This window comes from Juglans regia, unplaced genomic scaffold (assembly GCF_001411555.2).
Source record: "Juglans regia cultivar Chandler unplaced genomic scaffold, Walnut 2.0 Scaffold_700, whole genome shotgun sequence".
Classification (NCBI taxonomy): domain Eukaryota; kingdom Viridiplantae; phylum Streptophyta; class Magnoliopsida; order Fagales; family Juglandaceae; genus Juglans; species Juglans regia.
Genome location: NW_023361869.1, coordinates 1 through 13,893, shown reverse-complemented (window position 1 = coordinate 13,893; position 13,893 = coordinate 1). Strand labels below are relative to the sequence as shown.

The window sequence follows — 13,893 nt, the reverse complement described above, 5'->3', positions numbered from 1 at the left end:
ATTATTCGCATACAAAACTAAGGATCACGATCATTACGAAAATCTACATTCCGCTGACTTTAATAATCTCTTTTGGATGCTCATACAAAAATGAAAAAGGACTTAGCAAAACTCATTTTTGTAGGAACGGGATGCACTCTTATTCATGTCAATTGACTTTCTTCTTATTTTTCCTTACTCTTGTCATTCCCAAGAAATAGATTAATCAAAGTATGGCTGTGACTGGAGATAGTGTTACCATCAATACAGAAGGCTTGGCATCTTCATTAATTGAAGATACGGAGTCCCATGATTTGCTTGGGTCACGGAAGTGCTGCATCTTCAAAATTCCCAATCTACTCTACAGGCAAAATGAAACAGCATTTATCCCAGATGCATTTTCTCTTGGCCCTATACACCATGGCCATCCAAACATGAGATCCACAGAAAAATTCAAAGTCATGTACTTGCATGGTCTTATCACTCGAATATCGTCTCCAGATACAAGGAAGAAAAGGGTAATAGATTTAGTCAATTCCATCAAAGATGTGGAAAGAGAGGCTCGTGAGTATTATGCCGAACCAATTGAATACACTCCGGAAGAATTTGTGAAAATTTTGGTACTTGATGGTTGTTTTATCATTGAGCTATTTCGCAAGAAGGCCTATGAAGAGCTTAGAGAACAAGATGACCCTATTTTTTCCACGTCTTGTATGCTTCAATTTCTATACCATGACTTGATATTACTAGAAAACCAAGTACCTTGGATTGTACTCGAGCGTTTGTTCAACGCGACCATACAACAAACCTACAACGATGCTTTACTTCTACTTGCCATTAGATTCTTTGGGAGCACTTTTTCACCCATACCACCACCTACCACAATTTTGCCTCTCGAAGGCGTCAAGCATATTGTTGACCTGCTTAGAAAATGGTTGGTTTCATCATCTAAAGAGGAAGAGAGCAACTCAGAGTATTGGGAAGTCATGCCTTCTGCCACGGCCCTTGTAGAGGCAGGAATTAAACTCGTGAAGGGTACATCTGAAAGCATCTTGGATGTAGAATTCAACGATGGCATTCTCAAAATTCCTCCATTATTTAGCCAAGAGACCACAGAAACTGTTTTTCGAAATCTTATTTGCTTTGAACAATGCTACCCGAATTGTGAGTCCAGGTTGAGTTCCTACGCCGTACTCATAGGCAACCTTATTAACACTAGAAAAGACATGGATATACTTTGTGAGAATGAGATTATTGATAGCTGGTTAAATCGAAAGGATGCAGTACAGTTCTTCAATAAGCTTTACCATTATTCTTATCTGAAAACATTCTATTATGGAAGACTTTGCAAGAAAGTGAATGGATATTGCCAACGTAGATGGCCTAGATGGCGTGCTGTGCTTGTGCGTAATTATTTCAACACTCCATGGGCTATGCTTTCGACATTGGCAGCTATTATCCTATTGATTCTATCTTTCTTACAAACTTTGTATACCATGAAACGCTAGCTAGCATTTTTATTATCTTATCAGAAATTGTTGCTTAATTGGTCACTCCAAGGTCCTCTTCCATGTCATTCGAGGACTGAAAGGACTATTGTTGTTCACTTTAGAGTTGTATTTTAGTGTTGTATCAAGAATGAATTGATTATGTCAAATGAGGTTGATTTTGAAATTAATTATAAGAAAATCTATGTTTTTGTGTTTTGCTTCTTTCCTCACAATAATGACAGCTGATTAAATGATGGGTACCTAGTAGGGGTGAATTCGGTCTGGTTCGGAGGGTGTTTTTGGGACCGAATCGAAAGCCTTCATTCCAGGTTTTTCCACCCTGAACCGGACTAAACCTCCAATGGGTGTTAGAAATGAAATAGGAACAACAAGAATTCGAACTGAGGTTTCAATATAGAGAAAAACTTATTCTCATTTCCTTGAGTTAAAATGATACAAGGTTCTGCTACATATATATATACATCACAGAAGGAGAAGAACAGAAAGATCAGAAGCAAAAAGTCCTAAAGTTAACTTTACATTGTCTACTGTTTTACAAGCAATCTACTGCAATCTATTTTCTTGACATTGTTTTTCATCACTTTATTTGCTTTTCTGTGTCAGTGCTTTACACTTTTCATCTGCTGCATTGTGCTTTTCATCAACTTGCTTGTTGCATGGTGTTCTCTGCATGCTGTGGTGTACTTGTGCAGTGTCTTCATGCTTCTTTTCCTTGCATTCATCTTCTGTTTCGTGAGACTCCCCCTCAAGATGGGCATAGATATTGAGTATTCCCATCTTGGACAAATGATTCCAGCCAAAACCTTTTCTCTAACAAAATGGCAATCCAGTTCTATATGTTTAGTTCTCTCATGGAAAATAGGGTTCTTTGTGATATGGATGGCTACCTGGTTATCACAGAGTAAGAGAGCAGGTTGTGTATGGTCAATGCTGAGTTCCTTTAGCAGACCAAGGAGCCAAACAATTTCACAGCTTGTAGTGGCCAATGCTCTATATTCTGCTTCTGCTGAGGACCTAGAAACAGTCACTTGTTTCTTTGATTTCCAACCTACCAATGAGTCCCCAATAAAAATGCAAAAACCTGTGAGTGATCTCCTAGTTTCAGGACATGCAGCCCAATCAGAATCACTGTAGGCTTTCAAGTGTAGAGATGACTTTGATGACAGAAAGATGCCCTGGCCTATAGAACCTTTTAGATACCTAAGGACTCTATAAGCTGAATGTAGGTGTGCTTGTGATGGTCTGTCCATAAACTGGCTCAGCACATTTACTGCATATGTAATGTCTGGCCTGATAATGGTCAGGTAGATGAGTCTTCCAATGAGTCTTCTATAGGTTGTAGGGTCTTGTAGGATCTCATTTGTGGTATGACTCAATTTGTGATTTAACTCAATAGGTGTGGAGGCAGGTTTGGTGCCAAGTAACCCTGAGTCTTTCAAGATTTCAAGGGTGTACTTCCTTTGACAAACATTTATCCCAGCTGATGATCTTGCAATCTCTAGTCCTAGGAAGTATTTGAGGGGTCCAAGTTCCTTGATTTTGAATTTTCCATGGAGGTGAGCTTTGAGCAGATCAATTTCTCTTTGAGAATTGTCTCCTATTATGATGTCATCCACATAAACTAAGAGTGCTGTGAAGGCTCCTTTTTTATTCCCTTTGGTGAATAAAGAGTAGTCGGATTTGGATTGACTAAAACCAATGGCAGTGAGTGAATTGGAGAATTTCGAAAACTATTGCCTTGATGCTTGTTTAAGTCCATAGATGGACTTATTCAGCTTGCATACCAGTTTCTCCCCCTCAAGCAGCTCTCTGTGAATGTGGTAACCAGGTGGTAAATCCATATAAATTTACACATCAAGATCCCCATGTAAAAAAGCATTATGAACATCCATTTGAGATAAAAACCAGTTTTGAATGGAGGCCAAGGCAAGAAAGACTCGAACTGTGGTGAGCTTGGCCACTGGACTAAAGGTCTCTTGGAAATCAAAACCTTTCCTTTGAGTGTATCCCTTTGCTACAAGCCTTGCTTTGTGTCTTTCAAGTGATCCATTAGATTGGAGCTTGACTTTTAAGACATATTTGCAACCAATTGCAACTTTGTTGGGGGGAAGAGAAGTGACAGTCCAAGTGTTGTTCTCTTCTAAGGCACTGAGTTCAGTGTCTATGGCATCCTGCCAATGCTTGAATTTGACAGCTTCACTATAGGAGGATGGTTCAGAAAATAATGAAAGGGAAGCAGAAAAAGACTAGTGGGATGGGGAGAGATGTTTGTAGGTCAAGTGATGGTGGAGTGGGTGAAGAGTTGAAGAAGATGTGGAGGCTGCTGTTTGACAGTGATATTGGTGGAGATAGGCAGGTTGATGCCTTTCTCTAGTGGATCTTCGAAGGGTTTGGGTGATAGGCAACTCATGTTGTTGGGGTGAAGGAGGAGGTGAATCAAGGGAGGTAAGGGGCTGAGGTGTTTCAAATTGTGAGATGGTTTGTGAGATGTGATTGGGTGGAGGTGAGTCATCTGTTGGGACAGGTTGTAACATGGAAGTGGGTGAGAGTGTGTCATCTGGTAGTGCAGGTGGGAGTACCAGATTTTGAGGAAATGAGAGAGGAGGAGAAAGAATGCAGGTGGGAGATTGGAATGGAAAGACAGATTCATGAAATATGACATTTCTGGAAATGAATGTGGAATGAGTTTCCATGTCATAAAGCTTATAACCCTTGACATTTGTAGGGTATCCCAGAAAAATGCAGGGTTTAGCACGTGGCTCAAACTTAGTTCTGTGGTGCTTGTTGGTGCTAGCATAACTCAAGCATCCAAAGACTCTAAGGTGAGAATATGAAGGTGGTGAGGAAAAGAGTATTTCACAGGGAGATTTATTTTAAAGAAGGGGTGTGGGTATTCTGTTGATGATGTATGCAGCTGTTAGGACTGCATCTCCCCATAATTGAGTGGGTAATGCAGCTTGGAAGAGAAGAGCTTGGGCTACATTTAAGAGACGTTGGTGTTTCCTCTCAACAACACCATTCTGTTAAGGGGTATACACACAAGACTTTTGGTAGACAATGCCATGATCTTTATAAAAGTTTGACATGTCAAATTCAAGACCATTGTCAGTCCTGATTTTCTTTACTTTCTTATTGAATTGAGTGTCTATGAGTTGGAAGAATGATTGTAAAATGGATCTTGTATTTGATTTTAGTTTTATCAGGAAAATCCAAGTCACTCTAGAAAAGTCATCCACAATGGTTAGAAAGTAATGAAAACCTTGAAGTGAGGCTTGAGAATATGGTCCCCATATATCACAGTGTATTAAGTCAAAAGGGAGTGAACTAGATGATACACTTGCAGGAAAAGAAACATGCCTTTGCTTAGCCAAATGGCAGATTTTACACTGAGAATGGTCCTTGGACTTTACATTAGGAATATGAGAATGAATTAAACTCATCCTTTGTGAAGATAAATGTCCTAATCTAAAGTGTCATAGATCAAAATCTTGTTGTGTGGCAGCTTGATTGACTCGAGTTTGATTTGAGAGAGTTGGAGGAGGGTTGATGTTGCTGTCATGAGGACAATGCAGCAGATAATATAGGCCAGCATGGACTTTAGCAAGTCCAATCGTCATCCATAAAGAGAGGGCCTGAATGAAGCACAAATCATTTGAGAAAAATAGGCATATATTTGGTCTTTGAGTGAGCTTACTGACTGAGATCAAATTGAAAGTAAACGAGGGTACACATAGGACATCAGTCAGGATTAATGATTCTGAAAGTTTGATTGTTCCTATGTATGTAACTTGAGCCTTTGTACCATTAGGAAGTTGTACAAAGGCTTGTATGCAAGAAGAGGGTTTGTCAAAAAATGAGGTGGAGCACACCATGTGATCAGTGGCTCCTGTATCCATGATCCATGGTGTGTTATAACCATCAGATTGTTCATTTTGAGGAGGTGAGTTATGTTTGCAGTGATTTATAGAACTGAGCTGATTTAACAAGCAATGTTCATTGTTCATGGGATGGAAGTGTTTAACAGGTAATGAGAGAGTGGTGAGGCAGTGATAATTACCTACTAAGTTTGAGTAGGGTGTGTTTGAAGAGCTGGTTTCAATAGTGTCTGCTTTGGCAGAAGCAGGAGTAGGCAAAATTGGTTTGGTTTGTCCCAAGCTTAGCTGAGGAAATTGAGCATTGACAAGAGCCATGAGATGCTATGCTTGTGCCTGAGAGAGATTCAACTGAGAAGCAGCTGGAGCAGGTGCTTCCTGAGGTGATGAGACAACTTGTGCAGCAACTTGATTTGCAGAATATTATGCAGTAGGATTACTTCCAAATTTAGTTTTTGTAAATTTAAAATTTGGTGGGAATCCTACTAATTTATAGCACTTATCCTTCGTATGTCCAACCTTATCACAGTGGTGACAAATCAAGTCTAATTTTTCCCTTTTCTTGGGAACATTTTGGTAGGCTAAAAGGGCAGATGACTCTGAGATGGGTAGTGCTGTATTTCTAGCCTGCCTTTGTCTTTCTTCTTGCAAAATTAGTGAAAAGGTCTTGTCTAATGAAGGTAAGGGACTTAGTAAAATGATTTGCCCCCTCACAGAATCATAGCTATCATTTAAGCCCATTAAAAACTTAAAAACATATTCTCCTTGTTGGCCTCACCAACAGTTTTTAAGGCATCACAAGTGCACTTTCCACAAGAACAACAAGGAAGTGGTCTATAGCTGTGTAGTTCTTCCCAAATAGCATTAAGTTGTGTGAAGTAATCACTTACAGAGAGGTGCCCTTGAACAATGCTACTGAGCTTGTGCTGGAGGTGATAAATTCGAGTTTCATCAGGTTGAGCAAATCTTTCTTTGAGTTTGTCCCAAACTTGCTTAGCTGGGGTCATGAAAAATACATTAGAAGCAATATCCTTTGGAACAGAATTTAAGATCCAAGCTAATAAAATGTTGTTGCATCTCAACCACAACACATATGAGGGATCTGACAACTCAGGAGTATTGATGGTGCCATCGAGGAAGCCCAGTTTGTTTTTGATTGAAATGGAGAGCAGAAATTACCTGCTCCAAGATATATAATTCAAACCAGTTAATGGGGGTGACACAATGACAGTATTGGCATTGTCACTGTGATGTAGGAAGAATGGACTACTTGGGTCCTCAGCAATGGAAACAGGAGAAGAGGAAGAGGAAGAAGTCATGGCTCAAGAGATTAAATTTATTTGCAGATTTTAAGCAAACACAACAGGACAAATAGCTTGCTCTGATACCATGTTAGAAATGAAATAGGAACAACAAGAATTCGAACTGAGGTTTCAATATAGAGAAAAACTAATTCTCATTTCCTTGAGTTAAAATGATACAAGGTTCTGCTACATATATATACACATCACAGAAGGAGAAAAACAAAAAGATTAGAAGCAAAAATTCCTAAAGTTAACTTTACATTTTCTACTGTTTTACAAGCAATCTACTGCAATCTGTTTCCTTGACATTGCTTTTCATCACTTTATTTGCTTTTGTGTGTAATCAGTGCAGTCTTTAAGGTTGACCTGTCGTGCCATGCTTTCCTTTTGTTATTTTGCTTTTCTGTGCCAGTGCTTTACACTTTTCATCTGCTGCATTGTGCTTTTCATCAACTTGCTTGTTGCATGGTGTTCTCTGCATGCTGTGGTGTACTTGTGCAGTGTCTTCATGCTTATTTTCCTTGCATTCATCTTCTGTTTCGTGAGAAAGGGACTGGACTGGACCGGTCATTCTTTACCCTATTTTTTCAATTTAGTTATATTTATTTACACTACAAGAAAAATGGTTTTTTTTCGGTGACAAGAATAATCAGAAAAAGCATAACATTAGCCGGAAAAGAACATTTTCCGGCTATAAAATGCTTGCTTACCGCATTGTAGCGGCAATTGTTTCGCTCAAACTGCCTATTTCCGGTGAGATTTTGGAATAGTTAGAAATAATAGAGTTTTTGCAACAAAAGAGTTCACCGGTAAAATCCAAAAATCTTGCCAGTAAAAAGTAGATAACCCCGGTTAATTTTCGCTTGAAAAAATTAGCACTTTTCCCAATGACTTTATGCTGCCAGAAAATATTATATCCGACGATCTTTAATGCCAAAAATACTTATTTCCTGCAATATGTGATCGCTAGAAAGATTCATGCAAGTGAAAAAAATTTCGACAAAACCAAAAAAAAAAAGTTCGTAAAACTAGATGGCTCTCTTTTATATTTTGACTTATCAATTGATCGCTCTAAAAGGCACAAAAAGCTGATGATGGGTTTTTTGCTGCTTGGATCAAGATAGTGGAACCATTCAAAGTCATGTTAATAAGTCAAAACATAAATGCCACAATACTAAAAGAGGAGCAAAACAAGACAAGAACAACATTTGTAATTGCATTTACTTTATCTATTTGGGAGACGTGTAATAGCTTAATTTAGTTCAAAAATAAAAGCAGAATAAGTGGAAGAAGCAGGTTCTATAAGGTTCTATTAGTCCACAGAAAATGGATTGGCATTTAATAGAATGATTGAATTTCTGCATTTTACCCTTTCATATTCTTCAAGCCATTTCTCCTCAGTTGCATATCTCCACTTCTCAACCTTGTCCAAAATATCCTTCCTGCTTAGTGCCTGCTCTTTTGCTTTTGCAATTTGATCATCCATGCTTGAAAGAAGATCAGAGAGATCCACATTACCTGTGAAGACATCAAGGCATTTGAGCACAACCACATAGCCATTTTAAAACATTTTCTACCTCAAAAAAACATGTATTCAACATCAAGTACAGTAACAGTATGATGATATAAGACCTTGGATAGGAAACCATATCTTAGTCTAAGAGTAGGAAAGCTGATATGAATCTAAACGATTTCTGCCTCATAGAATCAGAGATTGAAACAACAAAATGCGATCAATAAAGAGTTTTTTAAAAATCTACAAATGCGTGAACAAGTGTATGTAGAAGAAATATATGTATGTCTTCTACTTTCCTCTCTTACAACCAGTTAAGAATGCACAAAAATAATTCCACAAAAATAATCATATCTATATACCTGCACCATTTAGCTCACTAGTAAGTCACATGGTCCATGTCAAGTAATGTGCATCTAAATAGTCACAAGACAAGTAATTTACCTGTCACTAGTAAGTCTCAAGACAAGAACAACATTTGTAATTGCATTTATAAGACTATCGGTTGCTTCCTTGTGAGCAAGCAACCAATAGTCTTTTAGTTTACTGATACTTCTCATTTCTTTATCTCTGCGGTTTAACCGACAGTATTGTTGACCTTTAAAAGCAAGGGTTCCTCAGCCATAAGTTAAAATAAATACAAAATTATCCAACTATGAGCTAGTTCTAGTATGTAAAAATTTGGCATTTCCCAAAATTTCTGACTCAGATATATACAAAATCATACCGGCATGATACAGTAGAACAATTCACTAAAAACACCACCTAGAATAAGATATATCAAACTCAGGAAATAAAAAGATCTCATCCGTGTACTGGAGAAGTAAAGTAGCATTAGTATATTCTTTATGAACTAAAACAAGAATAAGTACTTGATTCAAAATTACACAGAAATTACCTCAACCTCATCACCAGTCACTGTTAGTATTTCCTAGATAAGAGGAATAGCAGTTGCATCTCCACAAAGGTGAATCTCATCAGCAGAGATTCCTAATAGAGCATGAGTAAATGAAAAACCCCTTGTCCTACACCCCAACATCTGTACTTCCATTGAATTCATGAGAGGGGGATAACAACGGTATGCATATAATGATAACAAAACAATCAATCACATGAAGGAATATATGAACTGCATAGCTTACAAAAAGAAATATCAAGTACCCAACTTAGAAAAGAAGTCTATTGCATAAAGAAATACCATAAGCTTGGGAATATAAAACATCGGTAAATACAATCATCCAACAGCTTGGGGTTGTATGAACCAATATCATTTCACCAATAAGTTCCATCTAGGTCTCATATCCAAGCATGTAATTGACCATCATGATATTCGAGGAAAATATCTCAACAGTTTTGGGAAAAAACATTTACATCATTATTCTCAGCTAGAGCCCGAAAATTTTGTACTTTATCATAAAAGGAAAAAATTGATACTTGCTCGATTCAATTCCAACAAAATTGACCACATACAACACGAAAACAACCAAAGAATGAAAACTATTTATCTTTTCTTGTAAATTAATACACACTCAGAGCATTACCATTGGATAATGAACAAACACTATAATCACTACAATAAACACTATAATCCCAACAAGGAAACAAGCAAATCAGACCAATGAAACAAATGAGTGAAAGAGGAAATAAACAAGCACAAGCTCTGCCACATTAACCTAAACCAAACTGAAATTAATAAAAAAAAAAAATCAAATCTAGGGTCCAAATTCTTAGAGCACCTATCCCTTTTGCGTCAAATCTTTAAATCATGAATAAACACAAAAACTAAGTGAGAGCCGATGAATCCAGCTCCACTGGCTGTGGCATGTCTTCCGACAACCCCGATAGCTAGACTGAATCAAAGAGAGAGGAATGATATGTGAGAGAAATAGATAGGGAGACAGAGACTTATCAGAACCATACAAAGAGTGGCTTGGAGGGCGGAGGCGCTGTCTTTTGCGGCGATTTATCTTGCTGGGATAACAATTTTGTCTCAAGAGCTAGTTTTGGTGCTTGACAAATGCTTGTTTCTCAGGGACTAGTCAATTGCGGCCAAAGACTATTATTTGCACCGACTATTAATCGCTGCAAAAAATTCTGCAGCAACAGAACCTTATATCTGGTAGTTTGCGCAGTCGCCAAACCTTTTAGGATTCGCAGAGAGTAAAATTCGCCGCAATAGGTGAGTTGGTGATGTCAATGCCAGCAGCGAGTATAATCGCGGTAAAGGAAAATTATTTTAGGCGATATAGGGCTGCCGCAATTAGACCCATTTATAAAAATGAACATGCACCATCGAATTTTTGATTCCCCGAGTACTAAAATTTTTGTTGAGGCAGTATTTAGTTGCCGCTAAAACCCCTGAAGATACAATTCGTTTCCACATGGTTTGCTATGGGGATATTAAATATGCCGTTATATGTTGGGTATATATGTAATTTGCAACCAAAATGACAGCGTAATACATTCAGTACAATTTGTTTTGCCCGATTTGTCTTCCCAAACTCGTTGCTCTCTCTCATCTCTTCTCTGTGTAATCGTAGCTGCCGCTCCTGCACCGTGACTCTATTGCCACGCCATCGTGTCACCGTCACTGTGAGTCTGATCTCCTCCATCTGATCTCCCTGCTTCTTGCTCTCTCTCTCTCTCTCTCTCTCTCTCTCTCCTTCTCTCTCTCTCTATAACTCTTACTCCAGCCTCTCCCTCTATTTTTGGACTGCCCCACCATCGTCTCGCCGTACCCAGCCCATTACAGTGCGCCACCTCCTTCAGTAAGCTCTCTTGTCCGATAGATTTGCTGTTAAATTTTATATATAAGCATATAATAATTCTACCAGTATATATATATATGCGTAGCTCGTTTAATTCTTATATATAAGCGTATATATAGTTGTATGTTAAACGGTATATATTTTGCTGTTCATTTTTGAACCCACACTTTTCAACTATCCAATTTTGTGCTTGGAACAGATTTTTTCCCCAATCCGAACTACCCACACAATTATTTGTTTCTTATAACTTAGGACAGCACTATTGAACATTAGTCTTGATTTTGGTTCACATTGAAATTACAGAGGTTGAAGGGGTTAACCAACGAATGTGGGTAATGTGGTTAGTTTTTATCAATAAAATGGAGTGAAAAGACCCAAATCCATCTAAATATGTTAGTTTGCCTTTGGGTGCACGAAGAACCATTGTTTGTTGCCAATTTTGAACGTGGCTTGTGATGGTTATATAAAGGGTGAAATAAATTAATTCATGTTTTTTTTTTGTTCTTGATTTTTATACGTTGTTTCCATAGTTTAACAATACATAAACTTGAGTATTCAGCATGCTTCTCTAGTTAGTTCACTATTATACTCTTTTATGCTTTCCATGAATATTTTGGATATGAATTTATGACACTTTAACGTAAATATGCTGGTATAGGTAATTGTGAATACCATTTCCCAAATAAAATGGTCCATGCATATTGATATGAGAGACATACCTTACTAAATCGTCAATGATGGTTGTAACATTACAAAATCCAATTTTGTCACTTTAACGTAAATATGTTTGATACCATTTCCTTGTTCTGAACTTTGTTAATTAATCATTTTGATCAACATGCATAATTATATAATTTTAGATGTGCTTGGTTGAAAAAGTTGAAAATCAATTGAGGCTCAAATAGACAAGACTTGGATGCACATGCCAAACAGGTTCACGTCACATGAATATGGTGAAGGGATTAATAAACTCCTCACAATGGTGAAAGCCCATGCATCTGGAAGAACAACTTTCAGGTGTCCATGTCGGGGATGCCATAATAACCTTTTCCTACCAATCAATGAAGTCAAAGATTATCTATTCACAATAGGTATTGATCCAAGTTATACAGATTGGATATTTCATGGGGAGAGTGAAAATTGGAATGTGAATTCGTCAGACGGTGATGAAGATACAATTAATGAAAGTGAGAATTACGTTGATGATATGGATGAGATGATAGACAACATCCGGGCTGGATCATTCATGGACGACCATGCAGGCGGGGAACATGGTACTACTTCGGAGCCTTCAATGAGTGAAGGGCAATCAAAAAAATTTCAACAATTGTTAGAGGATGTGAGACATCCACTTTATCCAAGTTTCTAAAAGTTCTCAAAGTTTTCATTTATAGTCACGCTGCTTCATATTAAAACAATTGGTGGGTGGACTATCAAGTCATTTAACATGATTTTACAATTGTTAAAAGCTGTTTTTCCATAAATTGAGATACCTAACTCATACCACGAGGCCCAACGCTTAGAGCATGGTTTGGGTTTTAGTTATGTCAAGATCGACACATGCCCAAATGACTGCATACCATTTTGGAAAGAGGACGTGGACAAAGAAGCTTGTTCTAAATGCAAGGAATCAAGGTGGGTGACAACGAAAAAGGGGAAGATTCTCCAAAAGATATTGCAATATTTTCCTCTTATACTGAGGTTACAGAGATTATTTATTTCAAAGAATATAGCAAAATCTATGAAATGGCATAGAGAACAACGAGTTGATAACCACAGTACTCAAAGGCATCCTGCTAATTCTAAAATGTGGAGGCAATTTGACAAAGACTAGAGTTGGTTTGTAGAAGATGCTCGCAATGTTAGACTGGGCCTAACCAGTGATGACTTCAACCCGCTAAATAATATGAGCAAACCTTATAGCATATGGCCAGTGATACTCGTGCCATACAACTTGCCTCCTTGGTTATGCATGAAAGATCCGTATTTAATGTTGTCCTTACTCATTCCTGGCCGAAAGCACCTGGAAATGATATTGATGTTTATTTGCAACTATTAGTGAATGAATTAAAAGAGTTATGTGGGGACGATGTAGATACCTATGATGCATCAAAGTCTGAACACTTTCGTTTACATGATGTACTTTTGTGGACCATAAATGATTTTTTTGCATATGCCAATCTTTCAAGCTGGAGCACCAAGTGAAAGTTGGCTTGCCCATTATGCAACGAGGAAACAGATTCCATGTGGTTGAAACATGGGAGAAAATACTGTTATATAGGTCATCGTAGTTTCTTGCCAGCCGCACACAGTTGGAGAAAGAAAAAGGCTGCACTCAATGGAATTGAGGACCATCGATTGCCTCCTCTAGAGCTAATGGGACATGATGTACTCCAGCAACTTCTATAGTTTGGTAATGTAGAATTTCACAAAAGTTTGCGAAAGAGAAAACATAGACCAGATGAATTGAATTGGACTAAACAAAGTATATTCTTCCAATTACCTTACTGGTCAATGTTGCCTTTATGATATAATGGAGGGTTTTTCCGACTTGATATATGGCGTGCATTGATCGAGTTTAGTTCCTTCTTCAAGGCTTTGTGTGCACGAACATTGACATTAGAAGTATTGAAGCAACGACAATCCAACATTGCAATCATCCTCTGCAAGCTTGAGAAGATTTTCCCAGCTACCATCTTTGATATAATGGTGCACCTCACCATTCATTTACCCAGGGAGGCATTCCTTGCGGGGCCAGTTCAATATAGGTAGATGTATCCTTTCGAACGATATTTGGAAAAATTCAAGCGTTATGTCAGAAATAAGGTTCATCCGGAAGGATCAATTGTTGAAACCTATGTTCATGTTGAATGCTTGACCTTTTGCTCCTTGTATATCCATGATGTTGAGACCATATATAATCGGGGCGATCAAAACAAGGATATA

The 13,893-nt window shown here is 37.9% G+C and overlaps 1 protein-coding gene and 1 long non-coding RNA gene across 3 annotated transcripts; one reads left to right on the top strand and one right to left on the bottom strand.

Annotated features, from left to right (window-relative positions):
- The first annotated feature begins 212 nt into the window (after positions 1–212).
- Positions 213–1,487, top strand: LOC108994245 (UPF0481 protein At3g47200-like). The gene has a single exon (XM_018969379.2). It carries the CDS (start codon positions 213–215, stop codon positions 1,485–1,487), a length of 1,275 nt encoding a protein of 424 aa, XP_018824924.2.
- Positions 1,488–6,831: 5,344 nt separating this feature from the next.
- On the bottom strand, positions 6,832–10,406 carry LOC108994251. Of its 2 annotated transcripts, none has more exons than XR_004799488.1 (3): positions 9,078–10,090; positions 8,036–8,184; positions 6,832–7,245 (listed from the first exon to the last, which is right to left on the bottom strand). It is a non-coding gene; the product is annotated as an uncharacterized LOC108994251 (long non-coding RNA). The 2 variants fall into 2 exon arrangements; XR_001996662.2 differs by lacking the exon at positions 6,832–7,245 and adding an exon at positions 10,100–10,406 and having other exon boundaries at positions 7,292–8,184; positions 9,078–9,218.
- Positions 10,407–13,893: the final 3,487 nt, after the last annotated feature.